Source organism: Budorcas taxicolor, chromosome 3, assembly GCF_023091745.1.
Source record: "Budorcas taxicolor isolate Tak-1 chromosome 3, Takin1.1, whole genome shotgun sequence".
Classification (NCBI taxonomy): domain Eukaryota; kingdom Metazoa; phylum Chordata; class Mammalia; order Artiodactyla; family Bovidae; genus Budorcas; species Budorcas taxicolor.
In genome coordinates this window covers 89,312,621-89,331,082 of record NC_068912.1, presented here as the reverse complement: position 1 = coordinate 89,331,082, position 18,462 = coordinate 89,312,621, and the positions used below count along the sequence as shown (strand labels likewise).

Genomic DNA, 18,462 nt, shown 5'->3' with positions numbered 1-18,462 from the left:
CCAGTGTTGTCCCTGCCATGGCCCTGTAGTGGCTTCCTAGCTGGCACATACCTGTGGAATGAAGTTTTCCACGTTGTATGGCTTCCGAAACCTCGTGCTGAGTATGTAATGCGGGGAACACACGCCGGCGTAATACCTGTGATCTAGAACTGGGCCCTCCAAGTTGTTTGTGAACAAATTAATCCTGCAGGGAAGAGGCAGAAAAGTGGGGTGAGGTGAGGATATAATCCCAACTGGTGGACCTACTAAAGGACACCCAAATTCCTGGGTGCAGCACTCATGGCCCTCAGTATCTGTTGCGGCTTTATCCCCTGCCACACCCAGCCACAACCACAAAGCCAGTCCCCTACTCCATGGAGGTGTTCTCCCTCCAGTCTGTTTTGCTCCTCTCTTCTTGGTAAGGGCTGTTCCCTATGCCTAAATATCCTTCCAGCCACTCATCACTTGCTTAGTTGCTCAGTTGTGTCCGACTCTTTGTGACCCCGAGGACTGTACACCACCAGGCTCCTCTGACCATGGGATTTATTGGGCAAGAATACTGGAGTGGGTTGCCATGCCCTCCTCCAGGAGATCTTCCTGACCCAGGGATCGAACCTGATTCTCCCTGCATTGGCAGGAGGATTCTTTACCACTGAGCCACCAGGGAAGACATACTCACTGCTGTATCTCTTACTCATCTTTCTAGACTAAATTCTTTTGTTGTACTAAGCTTCAAGGAGATCCAACCAGTCCATTCTAAAGGAGGTCAGTCCTGGGTGTTCATTGGAAGGACTGATGCTGAAGCTGAAACTCAGCATCAGTTTTGGCCACCTCATGCTAAGAGTTGACTCATTGGAAAAGACTCTGATGCTGGGAGGGATCAGGGGTAGGAGGATAAGATGGCTGGATGGCATCATCGACTCGATAGACACGAGTTTGAGTGAACTCCGGGAGTTGGTGATGGACAGGGAGGCCTGGTGTGCTGTGATTCATGGGGTCGGCAAAGAGACGGACACGACTGAGCGACTGAACTGAACTGAAAGCTACAGTAGAGGCCTTTCCTAGATCCCATGCTTGCCCCATTCACACATTTATTGTTCTGCACCTACTGTAGTTACAAGAACAGTCTACATGGGAGGAGATGAGCCAATGCGCTGGCATTCACGAGTTATGCAACCTCAGGCATAGCAGTTAGCCTCTGTACCTAGGTCTCCTTATCTACAAAATGAGAACAAAGAAAATCCTATCCCTTGGAGTGCCTGTGAGGATTACATGTATCCATATTTACTAAGTGCTTAGAACATGGCTTGGTCTGCGGTAAAGGCTTATTATTATTTACGTGTCTGTCATCTCCCCAAGATTCTATGCTCCTTAGAGATGGTGGTTTCCCTTTTAATTTCTGTATGCCTCCCATCACAAGACACTGAATTAATTCCAATTTACTGAGTTTCTAACTGGAAACAGGCACAGTCACAGATGGCTCAGGACATCACCTTATGTAGTGTCCCCAAAGCCCTGGGTAGTAGATGTCATTATGTCTGTTTAGAAAGGATGAAAATCTCATCTCTACCTCAACATTATTATTTCTCACCACCTCCTAAGGCAAGCCTCCATTTCCTGACCTGCTTTGACTATGACTGACAGCTCTGTTTCTTTTGTTAAAAGGAGTTCTGTCTCCTTTCAGCTTCTGCCTATTGGTCTGCTCTGCTCCTACCAGAATCATTTCAGGCTGTCTTTCCTGTGATAGGGTTTCATGTAGCATAATAATGTATATTCATTTATTTTCTTTAATACCATAATAATCATTTACACATGTTGGTTCAATGAATCCATAGGTATTATTACTATACTCATTTACCAGATGAACAAAGTAAGACACAGAGAGGGCAACTGACCTGCCCAGCAGCTGGTGGGGCCAGGACTCAAAGTCTGAGCATCTAAGTCTAGTCAAGAGCAGAGTCCGCTTTCTCCCCACCATGTATTTTGCCTCTCATGTGTTAGTTTATTACCACGGCATTAGCTTATTTATCCCTCACAGACCTGAAAAGAAGGGTATGACTGACTTCTGTCTACAAATGACAAAACTAAGGCACGAAAGCCATCCTTCTGCCCCTCTTGCAGAGTCCAGCTGGCTTCTGCTGCTGGCTCTGTATGCCCACTCTGTCGCCCTCTTTGACCTGTGACCCCCCAGGAGCTCTAACTTCCCAGACTTCAGTTTCCTCATCAAGGAGATGGGGCTTATCATCACTAGTGTCTAAGGCCGTCCTGGGAGGAGGTCTTTCCCACATGAGGAGGCTGTGTCTCTAACAGCAACCTTTCAGGATGGAGAGCTGATGTTTGCTTAGGAAGAAGGAGAATGCCATCCAGGGCCTCTCTGCTTCCCACACTGTGTCACATATGCTGATTCGTGAGGGGAGGCCCTGACTTTTCCCCTGGAGGCTGAGAGGCTGCACAGCGCAGCAGGAAAGGAGGCTGAGTGCCAGGCCAGTCAGCCCCTTTTGATCTCTCACCTCCCTGGAGGATTTAACCAACTGAGAGCCCCTGGACTAACTGTACACAGGCTGCCGGCAGAGCCACGCTGCAAATGCACTCCTGCACTGGCCAGTCACTTAGTGGCCTCTGCTCTGAGCCAGCCTGTCTGCTGAGGCCTCGGGATAGAGAAACAGATAAAGCTCCCTGGCGGTTGTCAATAGCATTCAAAGGTAATGCTTAGAAAGTACCTGACATGGTCACAGAGCCAGCATCAAATAACCCTTCCCTCAGCCCTCGTGTGGAGCTGCCATGGCACCCCCCCCACCCCCACACAGCTCTCTTCTCAGTGCTCCCTCCCTGCAGTCACATCTGGTCCATCTGGTCCATCTGGTCCATCTGTTCATGGCACGTGCTCCCAGAGCCTCCGGGTCTGTCGTCACGAAGCAGCTGCGAGCATCTGCTAACACGCCAGCCTTTGCCAGAAAGGAACAGAGGAGCCACTCTGTCTACCGCTCCCTCCCTCTCTTCTCCAGATCACATTTACTCATATGTTCTTCCCACTCCACAACAGAAAGAAGGTAACTTACCCACTGGCCAGCCTGCCAATGGCCCAGTATTGCTCCATTTCCTGCTGACATTTTTTATAAATCTTTCTACAGTTCGCCTCATCTGACTGGTCTCCACAGTCATTGTCCCCATTGCAAAGAAGTCTTCGGTTTATGCACCTCCCTGGGAAGGAGAAATGGGGTTACCCACAGGTCGAGGCAGGAAGGGGTGGGGGGGTTCACAGGGCTTGAGACCCACCATGACCCAGATTCTTGGCTGCAACTTTAAAGCTCTGTTTGCATTAGTCCTCATGTACTGGGGGTGAGTGGTCATGGAATTCACCGTTTAATCCCCTCCAGAAGCCAGTGGTGTATTTCTGAATGCTCTTGAGGGCAGATTCACCAGGCAGACAGGAAGGAAGGCTGGACTCCTCTGCTTGGGACTGGAGAGGAGGTGGGTTCAGAGGGTCCTGCAACAGTACCTGCTGTGGCACTTTGCGTGAGTGTCCTGACTCCCTGTCTCAATGTACTCATCTGTAAAGTAGGGACACCATCATACTTACTCCCAAAGGTCGCTGGGGATTCAAACAAATAAATGCAACAGTACCAAGTCATGGTAAGAGCCGGATAAGTGTTGTTATTACTATTATTAGTGCTTTGATGGTCCAAATGCATGCTGCTGATAAGTACTGGCAGGAGGATTGGAAGCTATAACTTTCACACAAACTCGCCCCATTAAATGGCACTGCCTTCAACATCAGAGCCATCCAGACTAGTAGATATTAAAAATATTTAGACTGTATATTTAAAGTTATTTGAGGCACCTCCACTTCCTTGAAACTCTTTTCCCCATTGATTTGACTTCCTTTCTTATTTGCATATCTTTTGGGAGTAAAGCCCATAAAACAGGTGGCCATTTTTACTTGAGCATGTCTGTTCATTTTAAACCAATGTTCTTTGGGTATTAAAGGCAGAAGAGTAACAATCTTGTCTTCAAATGTTTGTTACAAGACATTTAAACTAAAGCTGGCCTGAATAACCATTATTGGCTTTGGTCAGAATCATGGAACACCAGTCATAGTGAGTCCATGGATACACGTAAACATCTTTCAGATTTACTAGATGGGGCTCGGCGTTTGCAATAATGCCTAGAAATTGCTCTAAGAATCCCTAATTCTTTCTGTAAAGATACTAAAACACAGTTCACAAAGTTGTGGCAAATGTAGAGAGTTGTAACTTGCATCTAGGTAATCTGGGTCCAAATACTCTCCTTTTTGCTGGAGCCTTCGAGAAAAAGAGTCAGGTTTTCTTGAATTAGTTAAAGGAATTAATTGAAAAGAAAGTGTTTACTGAGTTCTGCAGCTCATGATAATTCATTGTGTGCTCCTTCCTTCCTTCCCTCTGTCTGCCCATCCACCAGTCCTTCCTTTTGTCCTTCCTTCTTTGAAGCAAAAATGTTTCAAAGACTACCTCATGCATTAAGGGTTATGCTTAAACTTGGTGATATAGAAATGCAGGGACTATCTCACCAAAGTTTTCAGAGATAAATGATGCTACCACCTTTTTGAAGTGTTGCAGAGAGTGTGGCTATGTTGTATTTAGCCCCAAACCTCTGAGAAAGCCAGCAGAGCTCATGGTCTGTAAGGACCTCTTATACCCACTGTGTTACTTGATGCTTATAGCAAACTTATAAGGTATTAATATCACTTCTGACTTTCTGTGTAGACAACCAACATGAAGAAAGGTTCAAATGACTTCTTCTAAATTACAAAGTCAAAATAAAATTGGACGTAGGATTTCTGATTCCAGCACACAGAATTTTGGTGTCCTTAATGTCAGTGAATGTAATTTGAATTTCCAAATGCCTAATTGTATCTCCTCCACTTACCTCCTAAGTGTTGTGGGTGAGTAACTTCTCCAAGTCTCAATTTCTCAATTAGTAAAATGGGGGTAATATTAACACCTACATGGTAGGGTTGTTTTTCTGAAATAATATGTGTAAAAAGAGGTCAAGGAGGACAAGGAGGCCTCCTGGCCTGACACATGACTTTGATCTTGAGCACTAGGCAATAGCCAGTGCTCCCATCATTACATGCCATCACCTCACTTGATACCCATCCCCTCCCACTGCTGTGTCCCTTTATACCTGTCTGCGCACACACAGAGCCTTCACATCGCACTTGACTTCTGCATGGTCTGTTAGAAACACAGTCTTCAACTTCCTTGTCGGAGAAGCTGCATGGTTCCCCATGGAACTGAGAGGGCCGGATCAAGTAGGCATGTCTGTACTATAGCAGAGAGGAGCAAGGTAAGACAAAGACAAAGCCTCAGGGACATGGGGAGCGGAGGGCACACTTAAAGATCTATATTGCCACTGGCTGATTGCCTATTTCAATTAGCCTGGGAACTCTCTGAGGGCAGGGACTTTATCTTCAATTTCTGTATCACAGTAATCAATACAGGTTTGTTGAATGTGGGGAAAGCATGGACTTTCGAATCAAAGGTAGTAAGTGAATTGATGGGGCCAGTTCAGTCTTTCAGCTTGATTAATCCAATGGGTTGATTCAAGTATTCTCATTTACTAAGTAGCTTAAAATGCAGAAGTATCCACTTTGGAGCCACTGACTCTGTTACTTTCTAGTTATGTGATACTGGGTAAGTTACTTAAGCACTGTGATCTCAACTTACTAATCTGTAAAACGGGGATAATTATGTACAGCTATGTAGTTTCAATTATATATGAAATCTCATTATGTTGTCTGGTACAGAATAGGCATTCAATTTCTTCTGCTTACTTTTCTTTTGAATTATTAATAATTTTAGCAGTAAATATTTCTCTGTCTTTACTTTCCTGTTTGCTTATTCCAGAAATATTGACTGGATTTCCAAAATATTGATTCATCTACACAATGCTGGAAAAACATGGGTGCTTTTTATGCTTGTTTGTGTTTGATCATAACCATGTCCTGTGGACTGTCCTCAAGGAGGTCACAGCTGCTGGTGGTGGTCATGATGGCAAGCACAAGGCAGTGGCAACCCAGCGAGAGGGGAGCCGTGACAGGGCCAGGACAGAGTGCTCATAAACACAGAGGGGAGTCCTCAGCGCAGACTTAGGAGATGCAGAAGTGACATCTGAGCTGAGCCCCAAAGGGTGGGGAGACACATCAGGCAAGCATGGAATGCTGGCATGAGGAGGGGAGAGAAGGGCAGTCCGGATGGAGGGAATTGCTGTGCCAAACCTGAGAGGCTAGAGAGTATGTGCCTTATTCCAGGAAACAAGAAATCCACCCTGGCTGGAGAGAAGAGTTAAAGAGGGAGAGTGAGAAGAGACAGAGGGACACGGAGCCAGGAGCAGCTAAGGCAGGCCCTCCTGGGCCCTAATAAGGTTGCATTTAGTACTTCTTCATGGTACAATGAGAAGCCACTGCAGGGGAAGGAAATGATCAGATCTGGGTGACTTCCAAATGCTAGCTGTGGTCAAGATTTTGGACTTCCCTGGTGGCTCAGACGGTAAAGCGTCTGTCTACAATGCGGGACACCCGGGTTCGATCCCTGGGTCGGGAAGATCCTCTGGAGAAGGAAATGGCAATCCACTCCAGTACTATTGCCTGGAAAATCCCGTGAACAGAGGAGTCTGGTACGCTACAGTCCATGGGGTCGCAAAGAGTTGGACACGACTGAGTGACTTCACTTACTTACTTACTAAGGGGAGCAGACCTGATAGCAGTCCCTCTGAAGACTGACACGTTAACAGCCACAGTTATTATGTGCGTGGCATCTGGAAATCCAGAGAAGAAATATAGACAACCATCCACCTCTGCTCTTTGCATTTCTAGAGCGTCTTTCTTCCTAGAAGGCAGAGGCTGGCAGGACAGGGATAAGGTCTGCAGAGAAGATACTAGAAGGCTAGCACCAGGCACCAGAGACAAAATGCGTTTGAGGACTGTGGAGATGATAAAGGAAAGACATCTCTCAATCCCTGTTGAAAAAAATGATGTTGAACTCCCAGCCACTGACCTCACAGACATGATGTCCAACTGAGGGAACATGCATAGCAAAGTCTGTGTGTAGAGCTCTGACTGGATGAGTGGATGGATGGATGGCTCACACTGGGTCTTCCTGGTTTATGGTGCAGATGAAGCAATTATCCAAATAATTGGATCAATGTTAATCACGTCAGCAATAAAGCCTGCTTTGGGAACTGAATGTATCTGCTTGGCTCTCCACATTGATGCAATTAAGTGTGTAATTGTCTTGGGCCTATTCCACTGCCTCTTTAGGGTCTTAGCTCATGGCTGCTTTGGTTTCCCAAGGAGCTGGGGAAAGTGAGAACTGTTCTCTATTCTCTGACAAATGTGCTATTCTAAGACCTGGATCCTGCATTAGCCTTCCTGTGACAAGAAAGTGCAAAGAACAAATACCACAGAGACTGTGTGTTTTGACTATTGAACTGGCTAGACAAGAAGCCAATGGCCCAAGTTCAAGATCTGTCTTTACTACTAAGTGAATCCAAGAATTCACTCACCTGCTCTGGGTCTCTGTTGATCTATCTGCCTAATAGAAAGGGTAACAATTATCCTCCCTTCGGAGATTTCAGGAAATGTAACGAGATCAAACACATATTTATGGAGCACCTCAAACATGTTAAACATTGGCCTATACACCAAAGACACAGAATTGAATAAGTTTTTAAGTGCTTGCAGTTTAATGGAAAGGCAAATAAAAGTAAATGATGAGTGTTAGGACACAGCAGGAATAAGGAGCTGCTGCAGTTCATAAAGGAGTGTCTGGCTAAGGGCAAGGGGTGCTGAGAACTCCAGGAAGACTTCTCAAAAGAGGGGGCCCCTAAGCAAAGTTTCAAATCATGAGTAGGTGTTAGTCAGTGAAGGAAGTGGGAAGGACATTTCAGCCTGAGAACAGAGTATGAAATGGTCAGAAAAATGCATGTGTTCTGTGTGCTGGCGTGGGGGATGTTCTGTGAAGATGTGGGCCAGGGCTATCTAAGGTGTGGGGGGCCTTGAAGACTGTGAGTCTGGACTTGATCCTAAGGGCCATGCATAGGCTTTGGATGTTCAAGCAGGGGAAAGACCAGCCAGGCTTTCATTTTCAATGGCTCCCTTGGCTGCCCCATGAAAGATGGATTGAAAGAATAAGGCTGGAGGCAGGAAGTCTAATAAGGAAGCTGCTAATGGGAGAAAGGACAGATATGCTTCAAAACAAACTTGAAGGATCAAAGGCAGGATCTGACTGCCCCTTGGAAGCTCAGAGGAATAAAATTCATTCATTAAATCAGCCAACATTTATCAAACTCCTACTATGATCAGTTACGGTCAGTAGTGCATTAACTGATCTTGCTGAGGGATAGGGCTCCTGGAAGCTTAGAGGTCTCCCAGGGTCTGGGTACCTACCCTTTTCTTCTGACAGGGATCACACGTGGTCCAGGAGGACCAGCTGGACAGCTCACAATCAATAGGCAACGGCGTGACATCCACACTCCGCGTCTGTCTAGTCTTGGCAAGGCTCTCACTGACTGCGTTTAACCCAAGAGAGGGTGGCCTTTCACATCTAAAGGTCATCACAGAGACGAGAGTGAAGTATCAGAAGGTAATTAAGTCTACATTCCACTGCCTATCCATCCATTCAATAAATATATATTTGCTCATTTATGCAAGGCTGGCTTCCCTGGTGGCTCAGTGGTAAAGAATCTGCCTGCAATGTGGGAGACCTGGGTTCAATCTCTGGCTTGGGAAGATCCCCTGGAGAAGGGCATGGCAACCCACTCCAGTATTCTTGCCTGGAGAATTCCATGGACAGAGGAGCTTGGCGGGCTACATACAGTCCATCGGGTCGCAAAGAGTCACACACAACTGAGGGACTAAGGACAGAACATTAGTTTATCAGTCAAGTATCAGTTAACTCATTCAGCAATATTTATGGAACCCTCAGTTATTGCCTCAGATTTTGGCTAGCTACAGTCAAAAGAGTATTGAACTCTGAACAGAAGATCATTCTTCAGCAGCTGGGTGATCTTGGTCTGTTTTTTCAGCCCTTGTGCGCTTCATTTTTCTCACCTATATAATGAGAGAACATACCTCATAAGGCTTTTTGAAGGATTAAATAAGAAAGTATATGTGAAAGCACTTTATAAGGTCTAAAGTGCTTGAGATATACAGGGATTACAACCACAGCTAAATGTATGACCTCACGCAGTACCCTCCCCATCTTAGGGCCTCTGTTTTATCCCCTGGAAAATGAGAAGTTTGGACTAGGTAATTTTTAAGTCACCCTCTCATGTTATGAGTCTATGAAACTTTTTCTGAGAACAAATCATATTCAGGATACTGTGCTCAAGAGGACACAGAAATATAAGACACAGCCTCTGCTCTGGAACTCACAGTTTGTCTTAGGATGAGGGAAGATAAACATGTCTCCTTCCTTAGCTCTTCTGGACTTTACCAAGGAGGCAGGGTTTTTAAGCATGCAGGATGGATGGTCTGAGTTGAGCTTTAGGACATCACTGTGGCTGCAGTGTGGAGGCTAGCTGGAGGTGGGGAAAGCCCAGAGGCAGGATAAGCAGGTAGGAGGCTCAAGCAATGGTACCAATGAGTGGTGTGAGCCTGAAACACTCCAGCATCCAGGGGATAGAGAGTGGGCGAGACAGACATATGAGATGTTTTTCACGGGGAATGGACAGAGTGATGGGTAACCGGATGGGGTGTGGATTATAGAGAGAAAGGGGCTTAGGATGATGCTGGTTTCTAGTTTGGGTGTGTGGTTGGGTGGGTGGGGAAACCAGGAGCAAAGGAATTTGTTGCAGAAGATGGAGTTGGGGCATGCTGAGTTCCAGGTGCCTGTGGAGCCACTCAATAAATAGTTCCTATGTAGATCTGGAACTCAGCAGAGAGATTTGCACTAGAGATACAGATCTGATCATGAAAAGCTACGGAAGAGGATAAAAATATTCCTGAGAGACACCAGCCAAGACTGAGCCCTGGAGAGACTAGTGTCTGCCAGGCTAGAGGGAAGATAGTACATAGAGGTGAGTGGGGGATAGGAGAGGTAGGTGCTGCTACACCTGCAGAGCAGTCAAACAACATGAAACCTGAAATCTGTCTAGAAAATAAGGTAACACTTTTTGTTGATTCCCTGGCACTCGTGGGACATTGAGTAAAACAGGGAAAGAAAGGTCATGTTCTTTAATCTGTTTGTGCCTCCAGTTTCCCCACGTGTAATACGATGGGTATAATTTTTATTTTTCTTCCATTTGAAAAAATGTATACCGGTGTAAAATTCATTGTAATTTGTGTTTATTTTCAAGGGAACAAGGGAGAAAAGAAAGAGAATTAAGATTTGTTGAGCATCCAGGACTCGTCAGGTCCTGCATGAGATGTTTCACCCTTGCCATCTCATCTAATCCTAACAGCAATGCTAGAAGGCAGCAATCTCCTAGACAGGCGAGGGAAATGGTCAAGAGCCACGTGGTGGTCACACTGGGGCCTGAGCTGAGCTCTGCTCGCCTCTAGTCTCTGTGCTGCGTTCATTTCCATCTGCTACCCAGAAAGAACCGGGCCAGCATTCCCTCTACCAGTCCCCTCCATTTCCAGGCAAGGCCTCTCTCACCCAAGACTCAGTGCTTAGGCAGAGCATCACATAATCTCCACTAGCACATCATTCCAGACAAGGTCATTAACAATACATTCTCATTTGGCAAAAGTCCTAAAAGGAGGATAATATTAACTACAGTGAAATCCATCTCCATGACCACCCCAGAGACCAGCAAAAATCAATTGCCTCGTAAAGTTGAATGTTTAATGAAAGGTCAAAGACTATTGGAAACCACAGGTGGGTTCTTTAAAATGGTTACTTGAGGCAGGACTTGCACAGCAGTGGGGGGTGGGGGGTGGTTTAGAATGTGCTCTTATCTACTAATTTGCCCAGGTTTGACAAAACAATACTGTCTGTGATTTAGCTTCACCTTAAGTATATATTTGACAGCGCTGCAGGGTATCCTCTTCCTGTTTCCACTAAGAAACCGCTACATTGTGTTTTTAGCAACTATCCACCCAATTTGGGCCACAGTGGAGACTGAATAGATAAGTAATGTGCACATATGCTATTAAGAGTCACAATTACTTTCTTCTCTGAGATTTGAAAGCCTGTTAGTGAGCAAGATGATCACTTATAGAAGGAACTTGGTAAAAAGTAGTTATAACCACCAGATCTCTCATTTTTGCACCCAATTTTCATTACAGAGATGGCAATATAATGAGGAAATCAGCTGAATAAATAGTCTGTTTGTAAATTACACTGGATAAGATGTGTGTGGTTTATTAGTACTACAAAATGCAAATCTGAAAGCAAGTGTGTGCATGGTAAGTCATTTCAGTTGTGTCCCACTCTTTGCTACCCTATGGACTGTGGCCCACCAGGCTCCTCTGACCATGGGATTCTCCAGGCAAGAATACTGCAGTGGGTTGCCATGCCCTCCTCCAGGGGATCTTCCCAACCCAGGGATCTAACCCTCATCTCTTAAGTCTCCTGCATTGGCAGGTGGGTTCTTTACCACTGGGACCACTTGGAAGCCATCTGCAAGCAAGGCTAGCATTCAACTGCAGCTTTAATTCCTAGGACTAGCATGGACCCAACAGAAGACAGGGGCAGTCAGGACCTCTGTGTACGGCTACTGTAACACGTGCCTTCACACTATGAATTTACAGAGATGAATCAGATGGGTGTTCTGACCAACTGACTTGACTCCATCATTCAAAATTCTCTGTATGCTTCTAATGTTGAAAAATTAAACATGCCCAGAGAACTACAGAAAACAAATAATAAATACTCAGGTACTCACAACCCAGGTTGGCAATTGTTAACATTTTGGTATACTTCCTTCAAATCTTTTTTTTTTAATAAAAAATAACCTCATAAATTTGACATCTGTGGTTGACACCAGCTCCAGATCCATTTTCCTCTCATTTTCTTCAGAGGATACTGCAGTCATCAATCGGTGTATATCCTTCCAGTCTTTCAAATGTTTACATACACACGTATAGACACAAGATATAGCATTGCTTTTGTGAGCTGCACTCATACGAGGCATAGTATCCTATAACTTGCTTTTGTCAATCAGCATTGTGTTTCCGGGGACTGCCCTGGAGGCCCAGTGGCTAAGGCTCTGTGCTCCCAGTGCAGAGGGCCTGGGTTCAATCCCCAACTAGGGAACTAGATCCCATAAACCATCCCATGACAAAAAGATTCTACATGCCACAGTGAAGACTGAAGATCCCGTGTGCCATGACTCAGACCCAGTGCAGCCAAACAAAGAAATTTTAAAAAGAAATATTAAAAAGCACTGCATTTCTGGCCCATATATGTTGACTCATAATGATATCTTGTTCCTTCTTTTTATCTAAATGTTCCATCATAAGACAGGCATTTAACATTTTCTTTTTGAAGGACATTTACAGTTTTTCATTGTGCAACAGCAAACACCCTTCTACAAGGCATTGGAATGTATCCCCCACATAAAGTCTGACAAGAATGAACCTGCCTTTCCTCGAGGTGTGTGGAATGCTGAGGACATATTTCACTCAGTTCTTGTCTCCTAGTCTTTTTAACAGGAGTCTCTGATCAAAATAAAGATGGATCCATCATGCACGGCAGGATTAGGTCAGCAGTAAATTGCGAGCCATCAGCTTATATAGATGGGGTATGTCAATATATTTTGGCTTTCTGTAGAAATGGCCTGACACAACAACTTTCTTGTCACACACAATTTGTTAGGCAGCTGCATCTCCTTTGCAAATAAAATCCTTCCTCTTTGCTGGAAGGGGCAGCTTCTGGGCAGCAGATTCTCAGTTTCTCATCTCTGTGTCGTTTGCTGTTGTAGACATGGAATTTAAAGCCACATCTCAAGGCAACACATGTGTGGTCCAGAGATAGAGAAATGGCCTTGGAGTCCAGCAAGTCAGATCCACAATGCAGGTGGACAAAGGATAATGTATTAGCAAGAGGCAGAAAAATATAGGGGCTCTGGAACCAGGAAAAAAAAAAAAAAAGGATTTGAATCCATATTTTGTTACATATTAAGTGAGGAATCCTGAAATAGTTACATTCTCTTTCCAAACTTCAGTTTCCTTCTCTGTAAACTGTAAATGATAGCACTTACCTCAAATAGCTGTGAGGATTAGACCTAACACATCTAAATGCCTTACAACGAGCAGCAATAAATAAACATAGGTCTGTCTTATGAAGATGGAATGAGTATTTCATCTGACTTGAATGTAAGAGTAACTAAAATTGGTAGCCTTTCTTAGCTAATATGAAGGTCTCAGCATTTTCTGTTGCAGAACTGAACGCTATTCTTCCATTTCATCTAAGGGATTCAAAGACACGCCACGTTCAAGACTGCTCCATGGGAATCACAGGTCGAGGCCGACACACTAAATCTGGATTCAGTTAAGGGTCTGAGACTCATGAGATGTGAACGAATCTCTTCTCCTTTCTGAGGACCCACTTGCTCGTCTACATAGTGTGAATAGGGACGACAGCCATCTCATGACATCACTGGAGGGTTCCGCAAGGTTTCCCAGCCTGTCAGCTACACTCATCTTACCCCTTCACGTCCTACATCCGAGTGAACTTCCTAATATGGAAGTCTGACTGTGTCAATCCTTCCATGGCTCCCCACTACTGAGGCTAAAGTTCAAGGTCCTTAGCCAGAGTACTGGTGCCCCCTCCGAGCTCTTTCCAGGATCTGACTCCTGCCGACTCTGACTTGGTCCTGTCTTTGGCAACACCTCACCTTAGCCTGCTCCCTGGGTAGCTCAAATGATAAAGAGTCTGCTGGCAATACGGGAGACCTGAGTTCAATCCCTGGGTTGGAAGACCCTCTGGAGAAGGGCATGGCAACCCACTCCAGTATTCTGGCCTGGAGAATCCCATGGACAGAGGAGCCTGGTGGGCTACCATGCATGAAGTCACAAAGAGTCGGACACGACTGAGCAACTCACACTACTACTACACCTTGGCCTGGATATGCAGCTGCAGGAACAAGCCAGGCTCTCTCATCTCTGCGCGCTTGTCCAGGCTGCTGCTTCTTCCTGGACGCTCTTCACCCTCTCCCATTTGGCAAACACCTACCCCTACAGAAATATTCAGCTCAACCGTCCTCTCTTCTAGAAGCCTCTCCACACTCTGGTAAAGCCAATCGCCCCTTCTTCTGTTTTCCACTTGCTCCTGTACTATCTCTCGCAACAGTACACCCAGATGTGCTCTCATGTGGGTTTTCTCCATGAGAACATGACCCCTTTGTGTTCTATTCAGCTCAGCATCCTCAGAGCCTGTGAGAGGTCCCACACAGGGGTCCACATGTGGGTAGGGTTGCTATGACCCGTTTAAACCCTCCATTCCAGACACATTTCCTTGGATCCTGATAAGACACATAGTACACACAAGGAAGGCCTTGGCTGCTTCATTCTTCTCAGGACCAAGTTGAGGTTCTTGGTATCGTAATAGCTAACAGTCATTGAGTGCCCAACGGACAGTGAAAACTCACCGCCCTGGTCTCGGGTGGTGCCCAGTAGGGGCTGAGTGCTCAGCAGAGCTGACACCAGGGGCCGTCCAATGGGCACCAGGTGCTCCTCCCACGAGAGGCTGTGCGTGCACAGCCTTTCTGTGACGAGTGAGAGGAATAACATTAAGTCCTTCCTCCGATGGGACGGCTCACAAGGAGCCTGGGACACAGGACAGCTTCAGCTTCTCACTGTAAGGGCAGCGGCTTCTGCACCAGGACGATCCCCCAGCTGATACATCACTGGGGCTTCTTTCACTGGATCCCACCTTGAACTTTCACTCAGATTCAGTTTGAGCTTTCAACTCAGATAGTTTCTTTAGCCTGTTTTGCACCCAATTAAAAATAACCATAAAAGATGAAATAAATCAGTTACCACATAATTGCTGTGAATATCTGGAGTATGTATGTGTGTGTGAGGGGGGTGGTTTGAGAGCAAAAATTTAGCCTGATGAGGAGGTAGAGTAGGTCACTCTTGTATTAAAATCATTGCTATAAGTTGGCTTTACTTCCTCCATACATAACAGACCTTTTGCTTAAAAAAGTATGCTGAGGCTTTGCTCAGAATACAGAGCAAGGATCCTATTCTTCTCAGCGTGATAAGATACCTTTAAACACGTCAGTTTCCTATGAGAACTTTTGTTGAAGTCGGTGGCAGGGTTCCACAATAATTTTAAGAGTTGTTGATACGGTGTTATCAGATGCATGTAAGTTGCTTCGGGAGATGTTCCTTATTCAATAGGCATGTGACAAGGAGGGAGGGTCAGCATGATGTGGCTTTATATTCCCCATCATATTATTGATTAGGAGGTCATTTGGAACTATCACTTACCTGGAGCTGGGCACACTGAAAGATCCCAGGGCAGCACAGAGAAGAAACAGCTCTGCCGGCACCCTCCAAGCCCATGTCCTGGAGGTCTTCATTTTCCCTCTGCAACAGGAAATCTGACCGCAGCTCCTGGTTCCATGAAGAGTCCACCCAGGGAGTTCTGCCGTCAGCTTCTGTTTCTGGAGAGTAAACAGCTAGGCAAAGTAAACAGAAAGCCACCAGTGACCAGAAACACCTAGACTTTGCACAGACAGAAGACTTATCTGGGACTCCAGATACCAGTGAGAATGGTGGAAAGCTTAGACTGTATTCATGTGTAACAGATTCTGGGGTAAGCTGCTGAGAGGACAGGCAGTTAGTGGGGTAATAAGGACTCTGTGCTCTCGGTCCAGACTGCCTGGGTTCAAATCCTTTCTCTGTAACTTACCAGCTTTGGGACCTTGGGCAAGTCACTTCATTTCAGTTTCCTCACTTGGAAAGTGGGGAGGATCAAATAAGTACATACAAGTCAAGCACTTAGAACAGGCCCATACTGAGCACTCAGACATGTGAGTTATTATTATGAAGTAGAATACAGGGTCTGGAGGCAGGCTTTGAATTCTGGTTTGCCCCTTTCTAGCTAAATGATTTTAAGAGGCTACAGAGCTTTAGAGCTTGTCTAGGTTCAAGCTGCCAGCTGTGTGACCCTGGGCCAATGATTAACCTCTCTGGGCCCAAATTGCTTCCTCTACCTAACAAGGATCATAAGAGTGTCCACCTCACAGGGCTGTCGTGCAAATTAGATAAATCTAAATAGTTAAAGCACTTTGAACAGTGCCTGGCACATGCTGTGTAATCTCTGAGCGAGCCGATACTTTTTTCTGGTCTCTGATTCTGTTCCCTCACATGTAAAATTGGGAGGGCCCTGCCTAGCCATCCCTAAGAGTTGGGAGGGGCAGATGAGACAATGAATATGAAGATGTTTCACAAACAGGAATTATACAAATAGCTGTAAAAGACTAATTAACCAAATACACACTGTTACTACATAAGTAATGTAGGACTTTATTATATTTAGGGATAAAGAGATGGTTGCCCTAACCTTGTTGCAAAGTGATGTATAGTAGAGTAATAGTAACAGATTGAACACTTGTCTCCAGCATTTACTGGTAACCCTGAGAGCCACAGTGATAGCAGCACATGAAAAAGTTCAATAAACACCTTTTACTTATCACCTGCACCCTTCACCTATCATCTCTCCCATGTCAAAGGTAAGAGGACTCGATGGTTTAGCACAGCAAAAGCAGGTGCCCCTCATGTAGGGCAATTCAGACTTGTTTTATTTGAGCCTGGAAAAGTGCTTCCCCTTTGTCTTTTCATTATCCGGAATGGCACTCTGTGCCCTGCCATTTTTAGGTAGCTTCACCATTAAACAGGATGAAGACAAAACGTGATTCTCAGGATCTCCTGTTTTCATTTTTGGCCATTCCACGAGGCATGCAGGATCTTAGTTCCCCAACCAGGGACCACACCCGTGCCCCTTGCATTGGAAGAATGGAGTCTTATCCACTGGACCACTAGGAATGTGCTCTAACGGTCTCCTGAAATGGCATAATCCAAGCAAACGTTTACTTTGATACCTGTAGAAATGATTCCTAGAAACGATTGCCTGTGGCCACATGTGAGGTGTGTCTTTACATTTTCAGGTCCATTGCACCCAAAGCATTAGCCCTGACTCCCAACCTGGAGGTGGTACCCACCCTGCCTGTGGCAAGGAGCACAGAAGTGTGGTGTGAAAGAGGCATAGTGCAAACTCAAAGGTCATATACAAATGGCCCCAGCTTTCAAATGTACCCCTACCACTGACCTCTCAGAATCAACAAGTTAAAGTCCAAACTTCACTGACCAGGCATTTACAAAACCAACCTTCAGACCATAGAGAGTTGCAGGAATGTGGCCGACAACCATCCTATCTCTGTTGTTCAGGTGGATGTAGGTGAGGTTCTTAAGAGGAAACAGACAGTGGGCACCTTGACAGTGGTCTGGTAGAAAGAACACAGACTGGATTTGACTTCTTTGAACAAGCTACCTAGTTTCTTTGAGACTATTTTTTTTCCATCTGGAAAATGGGGATCATGATTCATTAATACTCAGCTCATAGGTTGTTTTGAGACTTAACTATATAAAACATTAAACCCGTGACTTATTTCCTGACACAGGCTGGAAGCACTGGCCTGCTCCCTGTCCTGCCCTGTCTGCTGAAACAGCTAGGCTGGGGTTTGGGAGTGCAAATAAGGAAGAGTGGCAAGGGGATGGATGGAAAGCCACAGAGGGCAAAGGCCCTTCACATTAATTGTGCCCAGAACACAGAACACAAGCTCTGCTCTCAGACCATCCCGTGTGCATTCCACTTGTCATTATCCCAAGCTCAAGGCACCATCTCATCGCTGTCCCAAAGGATGCAATGACCTGAACTTTGACACAATTGATTGTGGTAGTTAATCATTTGTAAACAAGCAGAAAATTGCATTTCAAGAAAGATCCATGTCCTTTCTCGTTTCTGCTTGCCTTTAAGAGGAGCCACATCTTTACATGATGGGGATCTTATTCAACTTCCTAAACTTGAAGGACTCACAGAGAAAGCCACACATGTTAGAGAGAACAGCTACATGAATGAATCAGGTGCTCACTCACCTCTAGATTTTTTTATACATGCTGTTCCTTCTGCTCAGAATATGTGCCATGTAGCTAAATATGAGTCATTCCTTATGTTTCATATTAACATCACTTTCTCAAGAAAGTCTTCCCAATGGACTTCTCTGGGCTTGATTCCAGGCACCAATAGGTCTCCTGGAATTCCAGCCTCATAGTGCCCCCTGGTGGCTTTAGGTGCTACTCAGCCTCAGGCTGTGGTGATAATACAGGTATTTTTCATGGACTGCTGCTGCCAAGTCACTTCAGTCGTGTCCGACTCTGTGCGACCCCATAGATGGCAGCCCACCAGGCTCCCCCGTCCCTGGGATTCTCCAGGCAAGAACACTGGAGTGGGTTGCCATTTCCTTCTCCAGTTCTTAGCAATTTAACAG

At 45.5% G+C, this 18,462-nt stretch overlaps 1 protein-coding gene across 1 annotated transcript in view; it reads right to left on the bottom strand.

Annotated features, from left to right (window-relative positions):
• C8B (complement C8 beta chain) overlaps window positions 1-15,492 on the bottom strand; it is a 44,632-nt gene extending 29,140 nt beyond the window's left edge. Inside the window, exons 1-5 of the mRNA XM_052637932.1 lie at window positions 15,401-15,492; window positions 8,405-8,561; window positions 5,143-5,284; window positions 3,039-3,180; window positions 52-184 (exon numbers count right to left, since the gene is read on the bottom strand). Coding sequence (XP_052493892.1) covers window positions 52-184; window positions 3,039-3,180; window positions 5,143-5,284; window positions 8,405-8,561; window positions 15,401-15,492 — 666 coding nt within the window. The remainder of the gene's footprint in view (window positions 1-51; window positions 185-3,038; window positions 3,181-5,142; window positions 5,285-8,404; window positions 8,562-15,400) is intronic.
• Between the last annotated feature and the right edge of the window lie 2,970 nt (window positions 15,493-18,462).